General features: G+C 39.2%; 1 protein-coding gene across 1 annotated transcript; it reads right to left on the bottom strand.

Moving 5' to 3' along the window:
• Window positions 1-4974: 4974 nt before the first annotated feature.
• On the bottom strand, window positions 4975-5361 carry LOC115629387 (proline-rich protein HaeIII subfamily 1). Its single transcript, XM_030525841.1, has 2 exons — window positions 5292-5361; window positions 4975-5222 (listed from the first exon to the last, which is right to left on the bottom strand). The coding sequence occupies exons 1-2, from the start codon at window positions 5346-5348 to the stop codon at window positions 5112-5114; spliced, it is 168 nt and encodes a 55-aa protein (XP_030381701.1). The 5' UTR covers window positions 5349-5361; the 3' UTR covers window positions 4975-5111.
• Between the last annotated feature and the right edge of the window lie 20084 nt (window positions 5362-25445).

The raw sequence follows: 25445 nt of genomic DNA, 5'->3' as shown, positions 1-25445 counted from the left end.
GTGTCTAGGTGGTTGGGCCATGGCTGGGCCAGGACACCAGTCAGTGTCGTCGAGAAATATAACAGCTGTTAAAAGTGTCATTAAACGCCATACCTATGGCCAGACATTCTGCTTACCAGGCTATTTTCTTACGCACAATGCAATCTAAGCTAATATATTCATATATATAAAGGAATTAAATAAGAAGAGCTCAGGTAAAACGAATTTCAAATCAATATTTTCTAGTTAGAAATTTGTAACGAATTTGGGGACAAGAAATTTATGTTTATTAAACAAACAAATGATTATAAAGAACTGTCCTATAATGACCCAAATAATAATCAAATGTAGATGTACATTTTATATAATGCATTATTTTTATAATCTATAATTTGCAATGAACTGGGTTACACGAATTTATTGGCCAATTTTATTTCACTCATTCGACAAAAATTTTTAGTGAAATGTTGGGTTTTAATGCAGTGGTCTATACTATTGTAAATGAAGGCCTAATAGTTATACATTTTAACTTTCAAAAAAAATTTCATAAGTCTCAGTGCGAGCCAAAAGCAGTCTGCCATTTTTGTGATTATACATTCACTTCACTTGGAAGTGAAGAAAATATACTCTGGATCCTCGCTTTTGCCATACTGGCAAATTTCCGGCTTAAGCTCTGTACGTCCATCGTTAAATGATAGCTGAGGATATTTGTTGGTAAAGGGCATAGATTAGTCGTATACCATTATAAAATATTAAATTAAACTAATGTTAACAATGATCAATTTTATGAAAAAAAAAATGCTTGTTACATTAATTAATTGATTTTGTAAAAATATATTCAACTGTTCATTGTAAATGGAACCTTTTCGATTCAGAATATCAAAACAATATTTAAAAACGCTCACATATTATTGTAAAAAATATGATTTACAATTTTAAGTTACAATGATTCCACAATATTGATTGAGCACGATGCTGATGCCCTTTATCACGATGCTTTTGATCAGGAGACGCTATTTTAATTTTTTGTTTGTTTCTTCCTCGGAAGTCGCTGAGATACTTATAAACAAATGTTTGAGAGTTCAAACTATAAATGTACTTGTAGTAATACGATTCATTATATTTGCTTTTCGATATTTGCTAGCCTCTTTTTGCAATGCACCTAAAATTCTCTAGAGAATCAACATAGTAGTGAGCAATTTCTTTACTCCCTTTGTTATCAAATTTTATTGCCTGGCAGGTCAGATAAATAAATAATTAGAAAATTATAAATTTTTGCAATTAAAACTACAACTAAATTACAAATGCATTACATTTGCATGCACACACATACACACACGCACACACAAGTACACCTATACACACACATACACATGCATACACACACGTGTGGCACGCTTAACGAGCAAATAATAATGACTGCGGCCGCAGCTTTTGTAATAACAATAATGAAAAGCCATTTTCAGCATTTCTGCAGGCCAAAAGGCACTGCAGCGAGACTATAACAATTAATTAACAAATAAAATGTCAATTAATTTTACAAACACTGAAAAAATGGCAATAAAATTTACAACGCACTCACACGCACACTTACTGGTCATTGCACATACGCCACGTATTCAAAACAAACAAAAAGCTCCACGAAATTGTGAAAATGCACGCCCACAGAGACCAACAACAACAACAACAACAACAACTGCAGTAACAACAACAACAACCGTAACAATAACAACGAAAGCAATAACAACAAAAATGAGAGCAGAAAAACGGTGCAGTGGAAGAAAAAAAAAAGAATGCAGAAAAACTCAACGAGCGTTTTCTCATTTATTTATGATTTCAATTTCAATATTAAAGGTGTGTGCGTCCGAGTGTGTGTGTGTGTATGTGTGTGTGTGCCATATAGAAGGACGAAGCCAGCCAGTGGCGGCCAGCCAAGCGAGTCGAACAGACCGCGCACTTTAAATAAGTTGGCAGTGCGGCGGTGAAAGCATTTTTTGGCATTTTAAATATTTAATTGAATGATAAATAAATGTAAGCCATATTTATGCCAGCCATATAAATACACGGCGCACCCATTGCTGCGTGAGTGTGAGTGGGAGCGCAACAGATAGAGCGAGATGCAAGCAATAACTGTGCAAATTGTAATCAGCAACAACAAAAAGCAAGAAACAAGATGCAACTCCCATGGCAGCCAACACACAACCAACTTCCAGCTACCCTGAAGTACTCGTAATAGCATCTTATGTATATTCTTGAAAAATAATAAATTAAATACACATTAACATAAGTTTCAATTTAAAAAAAAAATATTAAGCTGATGAGGAAGATGTCGAAAAACTGACGTACAAAATTCTTTTAGCACACGCAAAATTTTTGAACAACATTTTCTTAGGAGAATCAATCTAACAGCCAAGTGCTTGTTCCAAAGACCGTTTAGGCAACTTCTGCATGCAACTGAGGGAAAGGTCTTAAGAATTTTGCATAAATCTAAAAACTTGTGAGTCTTACAAAGAGAATATGTATACATAGAATAATGTGAAATACAAACAAATTATTATTAAAATGCACCATCAAATTATGATTAAAATGTATTATTAGTTGTATTATTAAATATTACAAATTTCGAGTCTTTAAAGATAGAATAGTTTATAGTAGGAACATATTAGATGTGGCCAATAGGTATATTATCTAATTAATAATTTTCAGAAAGAGCATGGAAAAAATCAAAATACAAATAATAATACGATGTGTAGTGGAAGCAGTAGATCAATTCACACTTTTTACTAGCAGCTCTGATTCGGTATGGCATTTCTCGCAGCTCTATTTAAAATAGGTCAGTTATAAGCACACACCAGAATCGGGCATTAAATTGAATTGCTGAAGAAAGAAACTGAGGTGCGTATATAGTGCACATGACGATTTGTTTTATTTATATAACTGCTGTAAAGAGCATTGAATATCGCTTAACTTTGTAGTGTGTTCACATAAGGAACTCCCACTAAATGTGCGTTGTGTACAATTAAAACTACAAGTATGAATCGATTTTTTTTATTCAATAACATGGTTAGTTAATTGATGAAATTTATTAGGGACTACCCCTACACTAAGTATTTAATTTCAATTTATTTCATGCAATTCAAAAACAAATACATATCCAACAATATCAACATCTATCTGACTTGTGGGAAACTCAGATTTAAAGAACGATTTAGCAAGGAGGGGACATGAACACGCCACAACCTAAATATCTCTTTCTCTTCGCATGCTTAGTAAGAACATACAACAGAGCACATTCACACATACATATGCATAGATGTTGCTGCCCGTCACATTCTCGTGCAGAAATTTGGAATGCCTTTTCACAATTTGGTTGCAGGGCATAAAAAACAAGTCAAACCAATGACTGTGCAACGGTCATATAAATATTTTTACAACGCACACATGCCTCACATAGATACACACACACACACACACATCCGTACAAACACAGATGGCAACACAGCCACACACACATTTATGTATTTGCATACATTGTGCCGCCATTTTGTTGACTCCGTTTGGCTCTTTTTTCATTCAGTTGGCGCGGCCGCAGACAACGCAAATGCAATTTAATTATTACATTTGGCTGGCCAATGTTGTTGCTGTTGTTGCCGTTACATTTACTTATTTATTTAAACATTTATTTATTGTATTTGAGTTGCGTTTCATTTGTGCATAAACAAGCAAACACACATCATTTGGCCGCCAGCTCAATTCTACTTCAGCATCCAAACTCATTTGTAATCATTGCAGCGAGCTCGGAAAAAATAAAATGAAATTAAATTAAGGGAAATACAAGAAGAACATCAACAACAACAATGCTCTATGCTGGCTAAGCCCGATGAAGCCCGATTGTACTTACACATATATTTCTATATGCCGTCAACGCCTTTGCCCCCACACCAACCCCCAACCCCCACCCCGTCCATCGCCACAGACAGACTCGAATGCCTTCTGCTGCTTCCTGGCTTATGCCTTACGAATTTCTTTTATTACTTATATTTCCGTCTTTAATATTTTGCGCGTCGCTTGGCCGCTGACTGCTGCGTCGACGTCTCAGTTGCAAAACTAATAAAACTTTATCTTTTTTAATATCGACTGGTGGGCACTTTTGGGCTGCCTGGCTGGGGCAAAGGAATAATATTTTACAGCAACGCGTTGCTTTGTGTTGAAATTTTACTCAGAATAACTAGCAAAGTTCGAAATATGCTAAAGAGATATGCCGCATAACGGCGGCAGGGGGTGGGGGAGGGGCGGCGATAAAGTGTGGATGGGCGTTGAATGAGGGAACAGGGGATGGGGGCCCACCGAAGTCTAACACCATTGAAATGAATGACTTCTTCAGATATTGTTGCTGTGAGTTTTTCATTTCGGTCCCAAGCCAAAACCACCGTCATGCCAATGAGACGCACTTTCTTCCAGTACATAATTAGTAAAACGACAAAAGGGTGTGGTGTGAGAAGCGACGAGGAGGGGGGCTAACCAAAACACAAACAGTTTTATATTGGAACTAACAACACAATTGTCACAGTCCGGTCTTACCCCAGGTATGGGGTAATAATCAAAATATCTTGACAAAATATAGAATATATAGCTTAAACACTGCTCTAATGATCTGTTATTTCACAAATTCCAAGACAAAATTAGCTTTCTCCGCCGGTTTGTGTATAGGGCTATAGGGCTTTCAAGGGAAATCAGGACAGTGCGGAAGGAAGATGACTACCAACTTGCTTAGATGAGCTACAAATCTGAAGTGGGTGCCCAGAATTCCTGCCAATAGTAGTGTTGGAATTTGTAACTATGCCTCTGCTTGGCAGTGTTTTGTTACCCGAGCCTTCACCTTCCTCAGCAAACTGCGCCACATGTGATTTGCTATCGGGTCCTTAAACCAAGCCATGTTGTTCATCAGCTTATATACCCTCCCCAGTCCAGGTTGAAAATAACACGACTCAGTGCTAGTTGCTGCTCATTATTATACAAACTTTAATCGAGATATTGTTAGAGAAGAAAAAAAAAAGTCAGTAAGTAGAAATTACTAGTAGGTATTAGCCATGTCGTTGGTTGTTGTGATTGCAGAATCGGGAAGGCAAGGATTAACCGGACGATGCTGTGGTTGTAGTTGGTGGTGGACCCGATGGTGGAGGGCCTGGTGGTTGGCCCGGTCGTCTGCCCGGAGGTGGCGGGCCACTCTGGGGAAAACCACTCTAATTGATTGAGAGGAGAGACAAATATGATGAAATACTGTGTTAGTGGCCACTCCTTGGATCACTTACTGCCAGTACGCTGACAAGCAGCAACAACAAAAGGCTCAAAGCGTAGGTGAAGCGCATCTTTCGTCTACAGTCCGAATGACAACTGACCAAACGAGCGTGTGGCCTTGCTTTTATAGCGCCCGATGGAGCTAACATGGCGTGACAAATTGCTATAATCAAATGGTGGAAAATTAGTGTGAATTGAGTCTCATTTGGAGCCCCAATTGCAAGTTTTTGCGCCCTTTCTGTGATAATTAAATTTTGAAACCAATTCAATAGACTTAAATAGCAATATCTTCATTATACGAATCTAATTCACGTGATGTAATTTTGTGATACTTCAGCGATAGGTTTGCTGAACCTCATTCCGCACGTAGCCGTCACAAGCTTATGCTGGCGTGAATAAAGACATCAGCGTAATTATTTGAAGAAGCAAAAACACGAAACCGTATTGCAGTTAAGGTCAATCAAAGGTATTTGGGATAAAAAGTGAACTATTTAGTAGAAAACGGCACTAGTTACAATTTAAGCTGACAATCCGAAAATAGTTTAAGCAGGTTTCTGAACCAAGCAATAAATATGAGACTTTGAAAAACGTTGTATCATCAAGAACTAATGGATAGAGCTTGTTCGTAAGAGTCTGGGTTTTTGTCTGACTCTGTGTTTGCCGGACTGGCTTAAAGCCCATTTCAATTATATTAATTCTCCAAATAATTCTCTCCAGTCGAATAAATAAATGAAATATATTTAATTTATGCCTTATAGTCGTAAAACCCTACCTTCTGCGAATGCATTAACAGCCGCTTTACTTGAATCAGGACCTCTCAAAACAGATATTTTATAGATTTCCGTACATATACTTAATTCTCTCCAGTCGAATAAATAAATGAAAAATATTTATTTTATAAGTACCTTATACTCTTAATAACCTACCTACTTTCTTATCATAAATAAACTTGTAAAGCGAATGCCTTAACAGCAGCTTTACTTGAATCAGGACCTCTCAAAACAGGTTGTAAATGAGAATGGAAACAAGAACAAGAACTGCGACTCATGCAGTTCATTAAACAATTATAATTATAGAGCCAGGTAGGAAACCGCAGCAGAAACTGCTCAACAAAAACACGAGCAGCTGTTAGTTGCTTGCCTTGCTAGCTGCCAGGCTGGCTGGCTGGTTGGCTGGCTGACTGGCCTGGTGGCAACGTGGCGTATGAGTAATAATATTAATAAGCCGACTTATTTGGCCACCGCAAAACGCACGTAGACAATGTAAAACATCTCGACGTATGCGTAGTTTCCTTGTCGTTATTATTTTACGGCCAACTTTGCTTATCAACTTTCTTAAGGCGCCCAGCGAGGCCAGGCCAGGCTATGCCCGACCCAGCCCGGCCCAACAACAAGCGGCTCATCTTGGCCAAAGTTTAGGCAGCGCAGTCGTCGAGGACTTGAATTTATGTGCTTGAATTTCACACCTTATTGCGTCGTCGTCAGCGGTGGTGCCGATGCCGTTGGCAGTGGTGGCGCTTGTTATGGTGGCTATAACGGCAATGCCGCCTTAAAACAATTAGCAACTGCTCGACGGTGTTGGCAGCGCGACTTTTTCTGCTGCTATTGTTGTTGTTGTTGTTGTTGCTGTTTTGATGCCAAAAAACGCAACGCAACCCAATCCAACAAACCAGCTCATGTAAAAGTACAATAATAAGTATAAGTACAGCAGAAATTGCCTAAGCAGCACAAAGAAATATGAAACGAAACATGAAGGCATCGTAACTCAGCACCTTTCCTATCCTTTAAAATAATGTTAAAATATTACACGTTTAAGAATAAACGGGTGTAAGAATATATAGGAGAAGCAGCGCAGGATTGTCCCGATAATACAATCATTGTCTCAACATTGCCTATACATTTGTCTGTTGCATTTCTTCTCCTTCAAACTAGTCCTATCGCATAATATTTTATTTTTATTCAAGCACAATTTTAATCACAATTTTAATCACAATTTGTGTACAAATGTATATGAAAAGTTTATCGTCTACTCGGGGAATAAGCAATATAACCGATCGGATATGCAGCTTATAGCACACAAGAAGAAAAGTTGAACTCGATCAGGGGATTTTATTAAGGGAATTGTTACCATCCAAGCTATTTTTGGAGGGTGGCCTATGAGTATCATTCGAAAGGGGCTTTACGCCTTCCAAAAGTTGCTCTTCAACGAGCCCCACTGTTTTCATGCATTATTTGCTGCGCCATTAATGTTGCTGTTGTTGTTGTTGCCTTAATTGGTTACGCTTGTTCGATGGTTTGTGTCCTCGCTACCTTAGACTGAGACCTGAAGTGCTTACATATGTGCGTATGTGTTTATGAGTGTGTGTGTGTGTGTGTTGTTTGTAAGCTGGCGACTCAGGTTAACTCTGGCAGCCATGTTCCATGTTCCATGTGCCAAGCGCCATGTTTGTTGGCTTTGGCTTTACTTTGGCTCCAGAACGGCTCGACTCGGGCCGGCCCGGCTCGGTTGGGCTTGGCATGGCTTGCTTTATCCTGTCCTTTGCTATTTTGGCCGTGGATTAAGCCAACGCGATGCAGCGACTTAGCCAGGTCGGTGTTAACCTAGCCATAAAACTAAAATAATAGCCGCATAACATTTTATCTACCGCAGTAATAAATATTCAGTTAATTATAGCACAGCAACAACAACTACAACCATAAGTGGAGATGCTCTGAAACATGCGCCAGCACAAACAACAACAACAACTACTCGCATACTGTTGGCGGCGGTCATGTATGCAAATCTTATGTTGTTGTAGAGCATGTGACGAGCAAATGCCAAGCAAGCCATTAAGGAACATAGTTAGACAAATGTTGGATCAATTCGGGTCTCCAAAGAAAAGAGAGAGAACAGGAGATGAAAAGTATTTCTTTATTAAGTCAGAGTCGGAATGAAAACTGTTGGGCAATTCATCTTCTTCATCACAACATGATTATCAAATAATATCGATCTATAATTCAACGCTTTTTCTTCATTTGAAGACTTTATCGAAGATCAGATTTCAAATATTTCTTGAAATGATTTCATTGAACTGAAGAGAAGGGATAGGTGGATTATGGGGAAGAACAAATAAGCGAGTAATAAATACCAAGAATATATAAAATATATAAATGGGAGTGAGTTGGTGCTGTCATTCTTCATTCTTCTTTCGACTGCGTTAGCTCCAAAACGATCCCAATTATCAAAACAATGACAATAATAACAACAACCACATAGAAGAACACGCACATTCCCAAATTCAAGCTTTGCTATGGTTATCGCTCACGATATGCTTTGCAGTTTATGAATAAAATTGTATATGTATTTAGAAAGAGACATTCGACACACTTTTCAAAGCTAAAGGCAAAACAGAACAAAAAATACTCACATATGAAGCAATTGAAATAAAACTTGGATTTATTCAACAAAAATAATAATCTTCGTGGATTGCTTCTAAGTTCTTAAATTAGTTAACTTTTCTTCTAAAATCCAAAACCATGGATTTCTTAATTATCTTTGAGTTTCACAGTAAGAGAAAATATTTTTCGACTGCAGTTTAAGGAATCATATTAATAACTAACTCATAAAAAATTAAATAAAATGTATTGCCGGTTTGAAAACACAATTCGGCTTAATTTGGACGTATTTTGTCGATTCTTTTCGTTCGTCACTTTTTCGAAAGAAAACTAGACCATTGAAAAGAAACACAAAGATAGGCATGAGATCCGAAAACGAACCAAACAACTAATTTCGGTTCAATAATTAACTATTTTTAATTCCAATTAGAAAAATAAAATAAGCTGCAAAGAAAGCACGTTTCATATAATAAAACATTACTTAAAGTTATTGGAAAATGTATTAGGGATCTTTTTATGAAACTTAAATTTGTAATTGTTCATTAATATCCAAAAGAGATTTTCGTGATGTTTCCCTCAATTTTCCTTCCAATTCCAGTCAAAGTATAGCGGATTATTTCCATTTATACTCTTTCAAAGATTAGGTTCATTTTTGTAAGAGTTCAAATGGAAATTCAATCGATCACTATTTTAGGTTTTTGTTTTAATTTTTCTCCAAAAACTAGGAAACTAGGAGTTTTGTCAAAAGTTGTTTCTTCCAGTTCTATGCATGGCTATGGCTATGGGATGCTCTCCTATCTGCTTCTAGATACAAATTGCCACCGCGTCGAACCCTATTAGGAGGAAACCTCTCATGTTGTGCTCACCACAAAACATTCATCCAACGCATTTAGGTACCACGACCAGCAGAAACAACAATAACATCAGCAGCAACAGCAACAGCAACAAAAACAACAAAAGGAGCAGTCGAACACCCTCAGTTACCGCTCGACCATAACCGTTAAAATTTGTGTTTGTGGCGCTTGGAAATGTGCGGCCCAATGTTTCTCGATGCCATTCCCATTCCTATTCCCGTTGCCGTTCCCCCAAAAGCCAACAGCACATCATTGCCCGTCATCATCAGCGACGTAAACGTCATTGTGTGTGGGCTCCATTGTTGTTTTTGCTGCTGCTGTTGTTGTTTCTGCTGTACTTAGCGGTTATAATAATTAAAATGAGCAAAATAATTTCAGTTGAAAGCATCGATGAAAGGCTAAAATGCTCAATAAATGACAGGCCCCCACCGGCTCCCGCAAGTGCCGTAGTGACATGGAATAGGAATAGGGCTAGGGCTAGGGCTAGGGCCAGGGACAAGCGAGGCAGTAACAGTAACTCAACGCTTGTTGTACACACACACACACTACTCTACACACCCTGGGGGGCAATTAAAAATTGTTGCAAACAAAAACAAAAAACCGAGCCAAGAAGAAAAAGTTACCGAAACTTTTGCCAGCCACTTGAAGTTGACGCTGCGCCTTGTATCGATGACTTTGCCAGCTGCCATGTGATATCGATGGCGGCAAGCACTCCACACTCCGCACTTCACAGTCCACAGCCACAGCCAGCACCACTGCCGCACCCGAACCGCTCCCCAACCACGTTCTCTTCGTCATTTGCCAGGAGGGCGCGGCGTCGACATTGCGTAAAAGTGTTAACCAAAAGCATTTAAAATTACAAAAGGCAACCATGGATGGCAACGTTGGCAACAAGCAGCCAGCAGCCTGCAGACAGCTTTCTGTTTAGGGGGTTAGCTTGGTAGGTTGGGGTTGGGGGCGTTGCTACTACAACGCGCTGGTTGCCTCTTTGAAAAATTAACACCTAATATCCGCAAAATCGCATCAAAGTATTGTTGTGCCCCCCCCCCCCCCCCACGCTCGCGCCAGCCGCAGTTGCTTTTGTTACGAAAACTTTGCAATTTCTTAAAAGTGTCGCGCAGGGTGCTTCACCAACAACCACCCCAACCCCCTCCCGCTTCCCCTCCCCACCAAAGCCCATATTCTCGAACTCAACAAAGCAGCCACTCGCCGATGTTTTTAGTTGCAGGCGCTTTTTAGGCGTTATTAGCAACACTTAAGACAAACGACCGAACAGACGGCATTGATGTGATGCTAGAGAGAAAGGGAGAGAGAGAGAGAGAGAGAGTGAGGGAGGGAGGGAGGTGATAGCAAATGGTGGAGGGAGGAAGGGAAAGGCAGGTTAAGGGTTGGGCAAGACTGTTGCTTTTTTCCACACCTACGGCAGCCAAAGCCAAGTTGGCCAAAATTTGAGACAATGGCGCGTGCGAGTGGAATCGGAGTGCGTGGGAATGTTTGGCATGAGAAGAGGGAGTGGGTATGGCTACTCCTCTCCTCTTGTTGTTGGCATCGCTTTTTGCCTACTTTATGGACAAATTTCGCTGACTGGCTGTCTGGCTGTTGGGCAGTTGGCTGTTTGGCTGGCTGCCTCGCCAGCCTCCTCCTCTCTCGCCCAACCTTCGTTCTGACAATGCCTAAGTAATGTTGCCATATTTTGCCTTTGTTACGCTCGACTTGTCCTTGTTGTTGGCGCTGGCATTGTTATGTCTGCCTATAGTCGAGTTGTTGCTGTTCTGGCTGCTGTAAATTGACACCACAGCAATGAGTTAATAAGGCGATAAAAAAGTTGCCAACAACATTCACAGTTTTTTATTTGTAGCCCTTCAGTTCGTGTCCATAGTTTGTGGGCCTTTAGAGTTTTAATGATTCAGCTTGAATAGCGTTCTCTAGTGCATGAGTGTGTTGGTGTGTGCGTGTGTTTTTCTAACCCCTTTGCATGAAAAAAATCAAAACACATTTCATATTCATATGAACAAGACTCTATTTCTTTAGTACGCACATTTTTCAAAATTTGTGGTCGAAGCCAAAGTGCTGCATTACTTCTCCTCCCAAACTTGTTCCTGTCATACGCTCATTAATCCTACAGCAGTCCAGCAACAATTTGCACATGTCCAAGACAACAAACATAGATGTGCCCATATGCCAATACAGTGGGGATTCGCTATACGAATAATGCGCTATAAATGGACTTAGGCAATTATTGTCCTTCACATGTCTCATTTGTGGTTTCACATGAAGATCACCCTAGGGTGGAAAAATATCTTGAACACCCATTCACTGTGCGGATATCATAAATTTACAAACTCTCATCAGTAAAGAAAAAATTATTCTTGTCAATAGAAAATCATCATCACTTCATGAGCATACAACCTTTAAAAGGGTTTTTATTCAGTTTTTATATTTTCAAATATTTTCTAAAAGTCTTAAGTTGATTCAAAAATTAGTTTTAGCTCATTAACTACTAACAATAAAAATAATCAGGAATCCAATTAATTATTTCCCGCTAAAACAGAACAACATTTACAAAGAAAGTCGAAACCTTTTCACATAAGAGAACAATTTAAAGACAAAACATATCGATAATTTCCAAGTCTGACTTACAAAACAATAATAAAAGTAATAAGAAATATCCGTTTCAACATAGGTGAACTAAATCAGCATTTAGTATAGTAAAAGTCCGATCTGCCTTTATTTGATAAATAAAATTGATATCAAAGCTCCACATTTGCACGCATAGAGTGTTCTATGTTGGTCTGGCTCTCTTTATAAGGGTGCTTAATTGTTCCATAATTTCCTTCTAAACATTATTTTATTATTATTATTCCCATTATTGCCTTTTTTGTGATTGTGGCAAGATCACGTTGTAAAAATAGAAACTCTGTCATTGTTAGAAGAATATCAGTCGGAAGTGAAAAGCACATTTGACGAGCTGTTTTAAGGAACTTACTGGGAAAAACTTCTTTCTATTTAGGGAGCAATCCAAATACATCCCATTTCATTAAAATCAAAACACTAAACAGGCTCTCTACTGTAATATTACATATTTACGCATGTGTGCATACTCGTATGTTCATAAATATTTATATATATATACAGATGTGTTCAAACAACCACCCAACCACCCAAGCATCCATCGAACCACCCAAAACCACCCACCTGGCCCAAAAAGCAATAAAAACGTTGCCTTTGCACTGCTTATCGCATATTGTATGCCATATACCATAAATGTGTGCGATATACAAGTTTGTTCACATATAGTATATACATATACATAGTATGTACAAAAATACTTGTGTGTGTGCATATATATATTTTCATACATATTTTTAATTATTTTCATTTCATGTCTTTTAATTAACATGCCTAATAAAACACATGCCAAAGCGGGTGGGGGTGGGGGAGGGGAAATCGTGGAAAGGGCTCGAAAGAGTCCATGGGGTGTGAGGAAAAGTCTCACATACTCGCATATATGAAAAGAGATATTGTCAGTCTGCAGGCGGCTCGACGCGGCATGTCTGATATATGCAAATAACACCCCGAGTCAGCACAACACACACACACACACACACACACATACACCCAAACACACGCACACACACACACACATACAACATAAAACTACTGCACGCCCAAAAGAAAAGTTGTTTGGCAAAGCCTTTGAATCGTGCGAGTTGTTTGGCTGCTGCCTGTAAAAATCCCCAAATATAAATAATTAAAAAGAAAATGTACCAAAAAAACCAACAGCAACAACAACAACAACAGCATGCAAATCAAGAGAGTCGGCCATAATTATGAGACGAAGGTAGCGCGGAGGCCAAAACCCAAACTCACTTCATGCCATTGAAGCAGGTGCGTGTGTGTGGCTGTGTGTGTTTCAGTTAGAGTCTCTGTGGGCGTATGTGTGTGTGTGTGTGTGAGCTCTGCAAAGAAGAAGAAGAAAAAGCACTCTGCGGTTTTTACAAATGCATAATGCTGATTACAACAATAATTTTATGAATTTATGTAAACGCCGACGACGGCGGCGGCGGCTGCGGCAACAGCCAACGCTGCTGTGCCTCATGATAAGCAGGATAAGTCGTCGGAGTTGTCATGTGTATGCCTGCCATGTGTGTATGTGTGTGTGTGTGTGCGTGTGTATGTGCGCGCGCGCTCTCAAAAGTATGCTATGAAGCCTGTCCCATAAGTGCAATAAATTTGCACGCGAACGCGTCGCGCAATGAAATTATAGAATTTTATTTTAATTTTTTCCAAGCAGCCCTTATGCAAATGCTCTAGAGTTGTCGCAGTTGCGGTTTTTCTTTTTCCTCTTTGCTTCAAGCCCTGCTACCACTTCTACACATCAGTGGCATGAAGCAGGAAACTGTAGTTAAGTCAACATATAGTATCTTATAATATGTACAAGATGTACATATATGAACAAAATAAAAATATATATAATTTTGAGTTGATTCAAATATTGAGAGTATTTTTCTCATGGCTAAAAGGATTTCAATGCTCCAACATTTAGCAGCTCTGGAGCAAAGGCAGTGCTGTATCCTTCAGTGTGGGTTCTTTTTATTATTGAGCCACAAACGTACTTTAAAAGTAAATACTGTTTTTCTTAATTACACATAATTGTGATTTGATAAAATTTGTCCTATTTAGGCATTTTCATAACGTTGTATGCGAAGAGTTTGTGCTTGTCGGAGTCAAATAAAATAAATAAATAAAGCATAAATTGAACTAAAAAATTACACTATTTTCATTTCCCTTACATATATTTCTTCTTCGAGGTCGTCTTGGCTATGGGCAGAAGGCACCAAGATGCTTACCACATTTTCTGTTGTTGGAATTGATTTAGTTTTGATTGACTTTCAGACGCATATTTGAATAAATGGACATTTTGTTTTAATCTAAATATTTGTAAAGAAAAACCCAAATAAAATGATCTCTCAAAATGACAAGTATGACTACTTTTCTTGAGGAAAGCTATACTTTGTCATCTAATTTAAATCAGAATGGAGAATAAAAACGAAAGAAAAAGCTTATGAAATGTAAAGGAAAAATTACGCTGACTTATTAATTAATATTATACAAATTGCGGTACAAACGGATGTCTTGTTGAACAATTGTGTTTTATATTTGATTTGCATTTCGGAAGCAATAAAGTTTCAAGGCGATTTTAGACTTAATATTTAAGTAATAAAGTTGTTACTTCCCAAAGATGTTGTTTCTACCATTATAGTGATTGAAGCCCACCCAGATAGATGTTCCCATTTATATTTGTTTCATCTACCCATGACACATTCACTCCTTGGCTATATATAGATAATGGCTATGTGTAGAATTTTTATATATCCTCGTAAGAACTCCATGAAAAATGTGTGTTCAAGGAAGAATGAATTCGAATCGAATACCTTTTTACACTTCAGAAGATTGATTTATATGATTTATTATTTGTACAAATCATAAATTGAAAAAATGTATTTTATATGCATAAAACAAAGAAAACTAACTTAATGTTTTAGCATCTTTTTTTAAATTTCCCAAACATATTTTATTTAGCACTATTAAAATATTGAACTTGCTCCTGCCTCAAACAGACCTACGAGTATGAGGGAAATGGAAACGGTCCATTTTAATCATCAAATCTTTCAGTTTTTATTGGAGCATTTCTCGGACGACTACTAAAAGTTGTGCTCGGACTTTGGTCGACCAAACGCTACGACATGTTATACTCGTAGTTAGTGCCCCTTACTCCGCCTCTCTTTCACAGCCAGCCCAATCGGCCCACCCTGCTCATTTAATTTGCCGTTCAATTCCACATTCGTTTCGCTGTTGAATTTTTAATCACGCACACGTTTGACCCCAAAAAGGGTGCAAAGCAACGACGACGGTCAGGCAGTCGAATGGTTGGGTTCTCCGAGCGGCTGCGGGCGCCCAACTTCAACTTCAACGTCAATTCAATATGCAAGCAAAGCGACCAGTCGCCAAAAACTATGCACCACAAAACAGGTCAACTCAATTTGCCTCGCCGGGTGGCTGCCCGGCCAGTTGCTCAGCCGTCCGATCTGTCCAATCCAGCCTGATGGTCCGTTTGCCTGGCATTCCAGAGGCCCGACTGGTGGTGTGAGGCACCCGAAACGCTCCAGCAAACGCTTAAAGTGTAGCTCATTAAATAATATCCTTTTTGGAGACAAATGAAATGGGCGTGTGGGCCGGTGGGCCGGTGAGCCGCTGGTCACTCGATGCCCAGGCGACCGTCGCCACTGCCGCCCATCGCTGGCCGCTTATCAAAATGTTTCCATTGGTGCTGTCGAACGGGTCGTAACTGTAACTGAGTTGGAAAGCGGCATGAAATTGGGAACTCTGACTTTTCCTGTCCCAGAGCTGTTTGGCTTTACCTTGAACTAGTACATTTGAACCAGTTCAACAATGGCATTAGCGAGCTCGCTTTTGCAGGTAAACATTTTTGTTCAGTTTTATGTTAAATCTGCGAATATTTTATAAGCTTCGAGAGTTTGCTGTTTTTTATTAATATTTTTTATCAGTTATTTTATATTAATTTTAATACATAATAATTAAATGAGTATACAGGAAGTGTTTATAAAGAAGTACAGCTTTGAGGACCACAATGTGAGTGAGAGTCTCAGCTTTAAGTTGAACCTAGGATAAGTTATCAAAGCACTATTTTTGGCCAATTTTGTAAATAATTAAAAGCCCCTAAAGATTGAGAATATTTTATAAGCTTCGAGAGTTTGCTGTTTTTATTAATATTTATTGTCAGTTGGCTTATATTAATTTTAATACATAATAATTAAATGAGTATACAAGAACTGTTTATATATAAGTGTCAAAAAAAGGAGTTCAATGTGAGTGAGAGTCTCAGCTTTAAGTTGAACTTAGGATGAGTTTTCAAAGCACTACTCTTGGTCTGTATGTAAGCAAGAACTATTTTGTAAGTATCTAAGCAATAAAACTTGCTATATCTTATACAAACTGATGCATTGAACAAATACAGAAGAGGATGTTGTGTTTGCAGGCAGGCAAGAAATTGCACAGCCCTGGTTGGATGGCCAAGTCTGGAGAACTGGGAACTGGGAGCTGGAAGTCAAAGTGGGAGTTGTTGGCGTTCAACCGGTCTCGACTTTTGGGACAAGCAGATTCGTTTGGCCTCTGAACTGCAGCATAGGTCAACACGTACGCGCGCTCCACACTTCAACTCTAGCACCCTTAGACTGTCCCTCATGCCTCCTCCGCTCTGGCCTCTCTTACCCTCTCATCCTTCCATTTCCCGCTCTCGCGCGTACACACACACACACATGCATAGAGCGACAGTTTTTGAAAACGCTTTTAAATATTAAAATCCATGACGATTTCCAGCGTACATTTTCTCCATATTATTTCATAGTCTGAGCGTCTGAGGAGGACATTCTGTTGGACATCCAGTTGGTGTTGGGTTTGGTCTTGGGGGCCTTGGGTTTGGCACTGACCGCTCTGCAGCTCTCACTCTCCCTGCTGCTGCTGGATGGCCGTTGCGCATATTGAATTTATTTAATTAAGGGTTCCATGCCACTCACACACTCGAAGCCATACACAGACACAGCCACACTCACACACACACACACACGCATATACAGCTGCTTGCTCTCTTAGCGCCTCGATGACTTCATTTTCAAAAGTATGCAATGGTTTTTTTTCACTCATCGTTGTTTTTGACTGCCTGTGTGTTTGTGAGTGTGTGTCGCAGTCGTTGTTGTATATTTCACAATAATTTGCACGAGTGGACAACCCACCCAGCCCTTCTACAAGTATATGTACGTATATATATCAATGTATATATATCTGTATATGTGTGTGTGTGTTGCATAGTTTGCATCTCTCGCTTCTCCTCTCTGCCTTCCCCTCCTATCAGCTTCCTGTATCCCTTTGGCAGGGCACTTGTTTGCAGCTTCCGCTTGTCCAGCCATACTGCGCCTTTTCTTTGCGGCTCGCAACACTTGGCCATCCATTTTGCAGTCTCATCCCGTGCAGCAATGCCACCCCCCTGCATCCCAACATCTCGGCCACGTCACACTTAAATGTCTTTTATTGTTATTATGAAATGGAAATGAAATGAAAGTCCTTGTCATAATTTCACAATTTGCGACCCTAAGTCGAATGCAGATACGTATTATAAATAATTAATTAAAGAAGGCAGTTCTGTGGCATGTCCGGCTCTGCGAGCACTTCAAAAACTTCAACTTAAATGCCCATCACCGACTTTTCGACATCCAATAATACGCAGTGTGGACGAGGGCAACAAATCAAAATCAAAGGCTAGCACAGGGGCTTAAAAACGAATCAAATGGCCCCAAAATAATCGACCACAGAAACCGCTAATATGCCGAGAATACGCATTTTTCGAGAAAAAATTACAAATCACCAACAACAACAGCAATACAAACAAGAAGAAAAAAATAGGCGCGACCTTTACGCGCAAAATTTGCGCCAAAAATCAACACACAAAACCAACAACAACAACAGAAACGGCTACATAATTGTGCTCAGGCATTGCCAGTGGATTGTGGGTGTGAGGGGTGGAGATAGGGGCGTGTGGCGTGGGGCGTGAGGCGTGGGGTGTGGGGTGTGCGAGTGTGGGGGATGCACTGCTGTGGCATTCGCGGCGGTTAAACATGTGTAGCAGCAGCAGCAGGTAATGTTTATCAACGCCGAGTTGGTGGCGTTAGCCAGTGGACGGCTGTAGTACAGTGGGACCAAATTGAACGGACAGTTAGTCAGACAGACCTGTCTCATCATGCTGATTAGGAATATATATATTGTTTGAGCTCCTAATATACTCTTTTTACAGAATATAGAAATACAAAATAATTTAACTTTTCTATTAAAAGAGCAATACAACTGCTATCCTAGAACAGCGTTTCTTAAATCTTGAAGTGTGCAAATTTTAATTTAATGTCTTTAACGAATTTGTGTGCAGATAATTTGCCTCTCTGACCACTTTGAACTATTTAGTTACTTGTATATCTATAGTATCTATAAATGTTGTGCACTTTTCTGTGCGATCTTGTACTTCATGACATGAGTTCAAAATAAAGTGCAGATGCTCACACAGTTAGAGATTTGAAATTATTTTAGGCAGTTGCTGTGCGTATTTTTTCCACTGTGCATTGACTGTTGCACGGCCTCAACTGTAAATGTAAACAATGCGCGGCGGTCGCGGCCACGAATGCGGCTGGGGGTCTGTTAATGGGGCTGTTGTTGCTGAGGCTGTTTGGCCATGCGGCTATTGCTGTTGTTGTTCTTGTTGTTGCCGGACTGGACGCGAGTCGCGCGATAATAATGATAAACACCGCGCCAATGTTGTTGTTGGTGTTTGCATTGTTTGGCAGGCGTGAGGCCATGCACAAGTGTTGCTTGATTCTACTCCCATTGTTATTGTTGTTGTTGCTGTTGCTGTAACGTCTGTTTTACAGAGCGGGCACACACACACACACACCCGCACACACATCCACTTTCGCTGCGTCGCAACGTCAAAAAGTTTGTTTTGACAAATGATGTCGCTGACATTTTGTGCCGCGTTTGTCGCGTCTATCCGACTGGCCGAGTGTCCAGCCTGCCCCAGCCACCCACCCATCCTGGCATTTGCCCTTGTGCCTAGCTCTGGCCATATGTGTGCCGCTATTGTTGCTGCTGCTGCTGTTGTTGTTGTCTAAGCTGCGGTTCGCTTTAGCGTTTTCTAATGAACTTTTGCATCGGATCGACTAGCCGGGCAGTCTGTTGGGCAGCCAAACGGCTGACAATTGACAACGAAATTATGGCAAAGCGTATGTGAGTGAGTGTGATTAGGTGTGTGTGTGTGTGTTTGTGCGAGTGTATGGTATTCAAGTGACTAACCAGTTAACCAGTTTTCGAAAAGTTTACAAAACGTAAATTGGTTGGCGACTGTTGGTCGAACAGCGAAAACTTCTGGGAACTCTTGTTGTGTGGACAGGGATGCGCTTGGTTGGTCTTTCAGCCAAAACAGTTGATCAATCGAACTTGCAACTTGTGGTGGACAGTGTGCGAGTGCCCTTCAGGATGGAACCTGACCATCGATATATGACGATTATAACACGAACTACTCGTGTTTGCTAACAGGTCAGTGTGGGGTAATCATTGTTTTCAGTTTCCTTACTGATTCCTTCAAAGACTATTATTATGATGGGACTTTCAAATAATTTGCTAGCAATTTTTCAAGATTTCAAGAAACACTTGATACACCTAAAAGCTATTATGAATTGTCTCCTTATTCTTCAATCAGTATTCTAAGTAGCCAATATTAAATAAATTGTTGTCTTCCCAATTCTCGAATTACAGTTGCCATTAGCCTTATCAATGCTATTTAATATTTCTAGCTACTACAACTGCTATACAAGTATAGTTCTTACTAAGTCGACCCTTTTCCGCTACCTTCCTCTAATCTCTAACATCTGAACACTGGAAGAAATGTTTTCAGTAGCTTGCATTTTTCGATTAACATTTCACAAGAAATACACTTATTTTTACCTCAATAGACCAATTATGAAGAAAGTTTAGATTAATCTCTGCCCAAGCGCTGCCCGCAGTTCTTGTTGTTGTTACTGCTTTGGCTCAACTCTATACTGCACACATGTTCACACACAGACACGCACAGACACGATATATCTATGGATTTGATAGTTTATATTTAACTAAATAATTTTTATTTTAAAATAATTTTGAAACATTTTTTAAAAATTGTTTTTTCGACGCTAGCATTTATTTTTTGTTTTAATGTTCCAGTTAAGGGAAGGGAAATAATTATCTGCTAGTTTCGAAGGAAAAACTGTCAATGCAGCTGGCGTTTGTGTTTATGAATGAAGTGCTTAGAGCGCAGGACTCTTCCTGCGGTAAGTTGCATTGCAGGTGGCATGCATGGAAGCAGTGAATAGTCGTGCAATCATAAAACAGAAACGTAAACAAAGAATTAATCCGGCTTTGATGCATAAAGCAGCAGCGTTCCAAGAAAATACCACAGTACAGAAATGAGTGGAAGTGTAGAGGAAGTGATTTAGTGGCACTTCTTTGTTGCAACAGCGGAATAGCTTTTCGAAACACTATCATAGACACACATCTACCCCATCACAAAGATGGGACAAGGTTAAGATTTAGATACTCTTTCAATAACAAAGCCACAGTCGCTCCAATAGGGTCCAGTGCCACAAGGGAATAACGAAACATTCGGCATTGCTGCAGCAGCCTCTGGTGGCGATAAAGGTAGAAAGATTAGTGGCAACCGTCATGCGGCGAATGTCACAAAAGTTCAACTCTTCATATGCTGAGCAATCTCTCTCTCGCTTAGCCACTCAAAGGGCGCCCCACCCCACTAGCTTTGAGTGCGTTCTCCCAAAAGCTTTTCACTCAAATTTCGAGCTTGCCCCGCCAGAGAAATGATTTTCGAACTTTGTTTTGCAGGGGAAATGCTGCAGATTCGAAAACGCTCACACAAAACTCACTCGTTTTAAATGGAAAAGAGAGCGCAGTTGAGCGCAGAGGCAGCCCAACCACCTTGTCACAAGCACGTACCACAAGCTGAGGCAAGGGCCCTGAGTGTACTGAGTGAGCTGGCGAGCGAGTGAGATGGCGCGACCAGCTTTTTCACATGCTTCATGCATTTCCTTCAATTCCATAAATACGAGTACGAGTTTTTATTGAATCAAGCGAAACGGCAAAGTCATCAGAAAGCGTCAACTGAACTTTAAACTCTAGTCTTATCGCTATCTAATAAAGCATTGTCTGATCAAACATGTTACTCCACAAAAACAGCAACAACAACAGCAACTGCCGTTGAAAGTGCGTGCGCCTTTAGCCTCGGTTCGTCTTCGGCTCGTGGCCGCATTGTATGCAAATAAGCTTGATGCTCAAGCTCCTCGAGGCACCAGGAAGCAGCGCCACCACCGACTTTGGTGCGTGCCCGAAACATTCCAGCCGATGCCGGCGCGGGCCATCATTCCACTCTTGTTAGCGATTATCAATTTGTCATAAATGGACACAAACTTGTGCCTGACCACACCGGACCGGACCAGGCTCAACTCGTTGGCCAAAAATGTGCATCTAAGCATAGCGATAGGCATAAACGCTGCGGCTGAATGGCCATAGCTGAGCCGGCGGTCGAACACCAAAAATGGGTCAAACATTGAAGCTGTCGGCCCCAGCCTGAAGTCCAACAGGCTGGCAAGCAGGTGCTGCGGCCGGAGGGATCCCAGGGACCGGGGCCTGCAAGTGGAAGCGCCTCATTTTTGCAGCAAGTTGTAGATGACAATCGCATTTGATTTAAATACAACTTTGGTTAATTTATGTTGTTCGCTGTCAACGCGAAGCCTATTTCCTGCCGGCGAATGGGTCACTGCTATAAAGGAATAGAGGGAGGAAATAAACAGCTGTTAGCACTGCGGATGGAGGGGTATTGTTCTTGTGGTCACTAAACAATTACATATCTTCAAAAGATTAATACTCTTTAATCTGGCTGAATTGCTGCCAGCAGTCGCGGTTATCCTAAAATGTAAGCCGTTATTAAAAATAGCTAAACAAAACAAACATAAACAAATTCAATTCTATGTAGAACTATTTTTAATTCGATTAGAAAAATATTTCATGGGAATAATAAAGTTCAATAATTCGAAATGTAATCAATCAGACGGAGGTGCATTTTATGTTTAAGCTATAATGGATAACAAATTGAAAGAAATATACTATATATTTCCTTTTGAATAAAATTAAGAGCATGAAAAGGTAACTTAAGGTGCATTCGGCACAGGAAGTTATTAATTTTTACTAAAATATTTGCTACTTTTTACCAAAAAAGCATCATTAGGGCAGCTTATTTATTTTAATTTAAACATATTTAAATTTTTTTTTGCTATTGCTACTACATTTTTTGAATGATGATGGTGATAATTTAAGTAAATATATTTTTTCATAAAAATACATTTTTACATTTTTTACATTGGTATTTGTCAATATTGATGAAAACACATCCAGGTTGTATCAATATTTATTATATTATTATTATATATTATCATTGCTGAAAAACTTAATAAAATCCAATTACTTGACCCATTCCAGCACTAAGCACTGCTTAAATATATGTTGGATATTTTCTTATTTTAACAGAGACATTTTCAATAATATTAATTAATAAGGGGACAGGCAAGCTCATAGCTGCAAGCTAAGGTTGCCGGATACAAATTACAATATAAAATATGCTTAATCCGACTAACTTACTAAAGAAGTCAATAAAAAGAAATAAAACTAAAAACCAACTGTGATAGAAGCACTTTAATTTCATTTCCCAAGCATTTCAGTCCTCAGACCTACAATATGTATATATGTCTGGATATGGGATTGGTTTGAGAAATCTAAGGCTAGCTAGAATCAGCGCTCGGTTAGTTTAGGTTTCGTTGGCAGTTTGGCGGCAAATAAACAACCGCAAATATGTCGAAAACAATAAATTGCAAAGGATTCTATGCAAACAGGGAAACCAACAAACAGACAAACAAATAAACACACATCAACGGCTACAGCAACTGCAACAACAGTCAATTGGAGCAATGGCATAAAATTTGTGCATACTTATGGGCGCGCAACAGGGAAGGGTCTGCCTGTCTGCCATCGCGTCTATGGCTCTATGGTCTTTTTAATGGGCGTGGCAGCGACAGAAACAGAAGCAGCACAGCCAGCAAAATATTTGCCGCGACGCGCACTTTATTATTATCCTTTTATTATCAATGAAAATACGACGCACACGCACATATATATATATATATATACATATGGACTGAAACTCACAAAAACGAATATACAGATAGACGGCAGCAACACTAAAATAAACAAAAAACTAGCCTCAGTTGGCAGAATGCGCTGATTATTATTATCCGTCGAGAAGCTCAAAAAGGTCCGCAAGCACATGTGGCCTAAAGGATGAGTGCTTCTGCATGTACACATATGTATGTATATATGCGTGTGTATGTGTGTGCGTTAGTGTGTGGGTATTGGCGTGTAAGCTGCGGATGCTGTGCTGGGCTATTGAAATAACGCGACGTACAAGTGGCTTCTCGTCATCCTCATCCTGATCGTCCTCATCATCATCATCAGCATAGTCGTCGTCGTCGTTGGCAGCGCTTCAATTAATCGCACCTTTTCAGCACGCACCCACATACTATACTCGTACATCCTCCCACTCCTTTGCACAGAAACTGCAAATCAAAACTGGCGAAACTAAAATCAACTTTTGTTTTTCAAAGCCTTTTCGCCCACTCTCTACTCCCTACTCAGTGTGTAAATTTATTTATTGAAGCATAATTTACTATTTGTTGTTTGTGGAGTGCGCTTAGTGGGGTGGGGGAAGGGGTGGAGCACAATAGCAGCCTTTCTGGGCATTGGATTTTGAACGACGCGTCGTTCCGGGTAGAGCTAACAGCTATCGAATGCATTTGACAGCTGCTTTTAATTTTTGCCAACCGACTACACGCGCGTCATCATCGCCATCGTCTGTTTCTTATGTAGACTGAGAATCTCATTGCCAATGCGAGTTGGCAAACGTGTATACAAAGGATGTGTATGGGCCATGTGTGGGTATTACATATGGCTGAGCCAGAGCCAAGAGTTGATAACAAACATAGCATTCGAATGAGTTGAAGAATAGAAAATCGAATATCAACGGAACAGCAAGGATGACAAAAATAATGGAGGCTTTCAAAGACAGCACCGTTTTCAACGAGGCCAATAGAGAGAAAACAGGAGTTCAAAGTAAGTGAAAATGCATTGCAACTAACTTTTTTTTAAATTAAAAACAAAATAAGTTTTTTTTAAATTAAAAAAAAGTAATACAAGGTAACCTACCGCCTAGAAGTCTTAATAGATGTGACCAATACGAATATCGTAATATGTCCATATATTTTCCAACTCTTCAACAATATGAATAGGAACAAACTTTTTTTAAATTATAAATAAAATATAATGCCATTGTCGGTTCGAAAATAAAGTTCAAAGTAAGTGAAAATGAATTGCAACTAACTTTTTTTAAATTAAAAACAAAATAACTTTTTTGTATATTAAAAAAAAATGTAGTAATACCTCAAGGTAACCTACCGCCTATAAGTCTTAATAGAAATGGCGCCTTGACTCACTGATTAAGGATATATACAAATGTTGCCTTAAATCATTATGGAATAGACAAATCGATAAAAAAAATAATACTCAAAGAATAATCATTCTTTTATACAAGTAAGTTGTATTTTTTTGCTGAAAAATAATGATTATTGGCTAATAATTAAATGAAAACTCAAAATTAACCATTAAATTGTGATCGAATGATTAAAATTAAAAAATAATCATTATTTTCTAATTTTTTTAATAACCCTTATAATGATTACAGAACCTGCATTTTTCGCTTTGGGTGAGGAGATTATTAAAACAATTTCATATAATAATTACAATTAGCGAAAAAAGTTTCAAATAGATGGCCAAATAACATCATTTTGATAATTGTTCGCTGATATTTTGAATCAATTATTAAGAGAAAAAAGTTTGCTAGTCTGGAAGAGAAAGAAAAAATCGTATACGTTGAGAAGAGTTGAAATAATACATTCGGTAGCATCGAAAACCGGCATATTCTTTAACACAATTAACCCAAATATAATGTTCATGTTGTTTCAATTAAAGAAAAAGAGTTATGTTCTCTTAAATCGAGGGTTTTTTCTTGGAATAGAATGAGTTCGGGAATGTGGCAAAAAATAACTAAAAGGCGCTGTAAAATCAAATCTATTTAGGTAGAGAAACAAAGCTACATACCACCTCGTCGACTATCAAGTTCTTGCTTGGTTGTTCGTGGATATATAACAAGATATTCAACTGCTGGGAG

Source organism: Scaptodrosophila lebanonensis, unplaced genomic scaffold (assembly GCF_003285725.1).
Source record: "Scaptodrosophila lebanonensis strain 11010-0011.00,11010-0021.00 unplaced genomic scaffold, SlebRS2 tig00000142-arrow-arrow-pilon, whole genome shotgun sequence".
Lineage (NCBI taxonomy): Eukaryota > Metazoa > Arthropoda > Insecta > Diptera > Drosophilidae > Scaptodrosophila > Scaptodrosophila lebanonensis.
The sequence above is the reverse complement of the archived record's forward strand: the minus strand, read 5'-3'. Positions and strand labels throughout refer to the sequence as shown.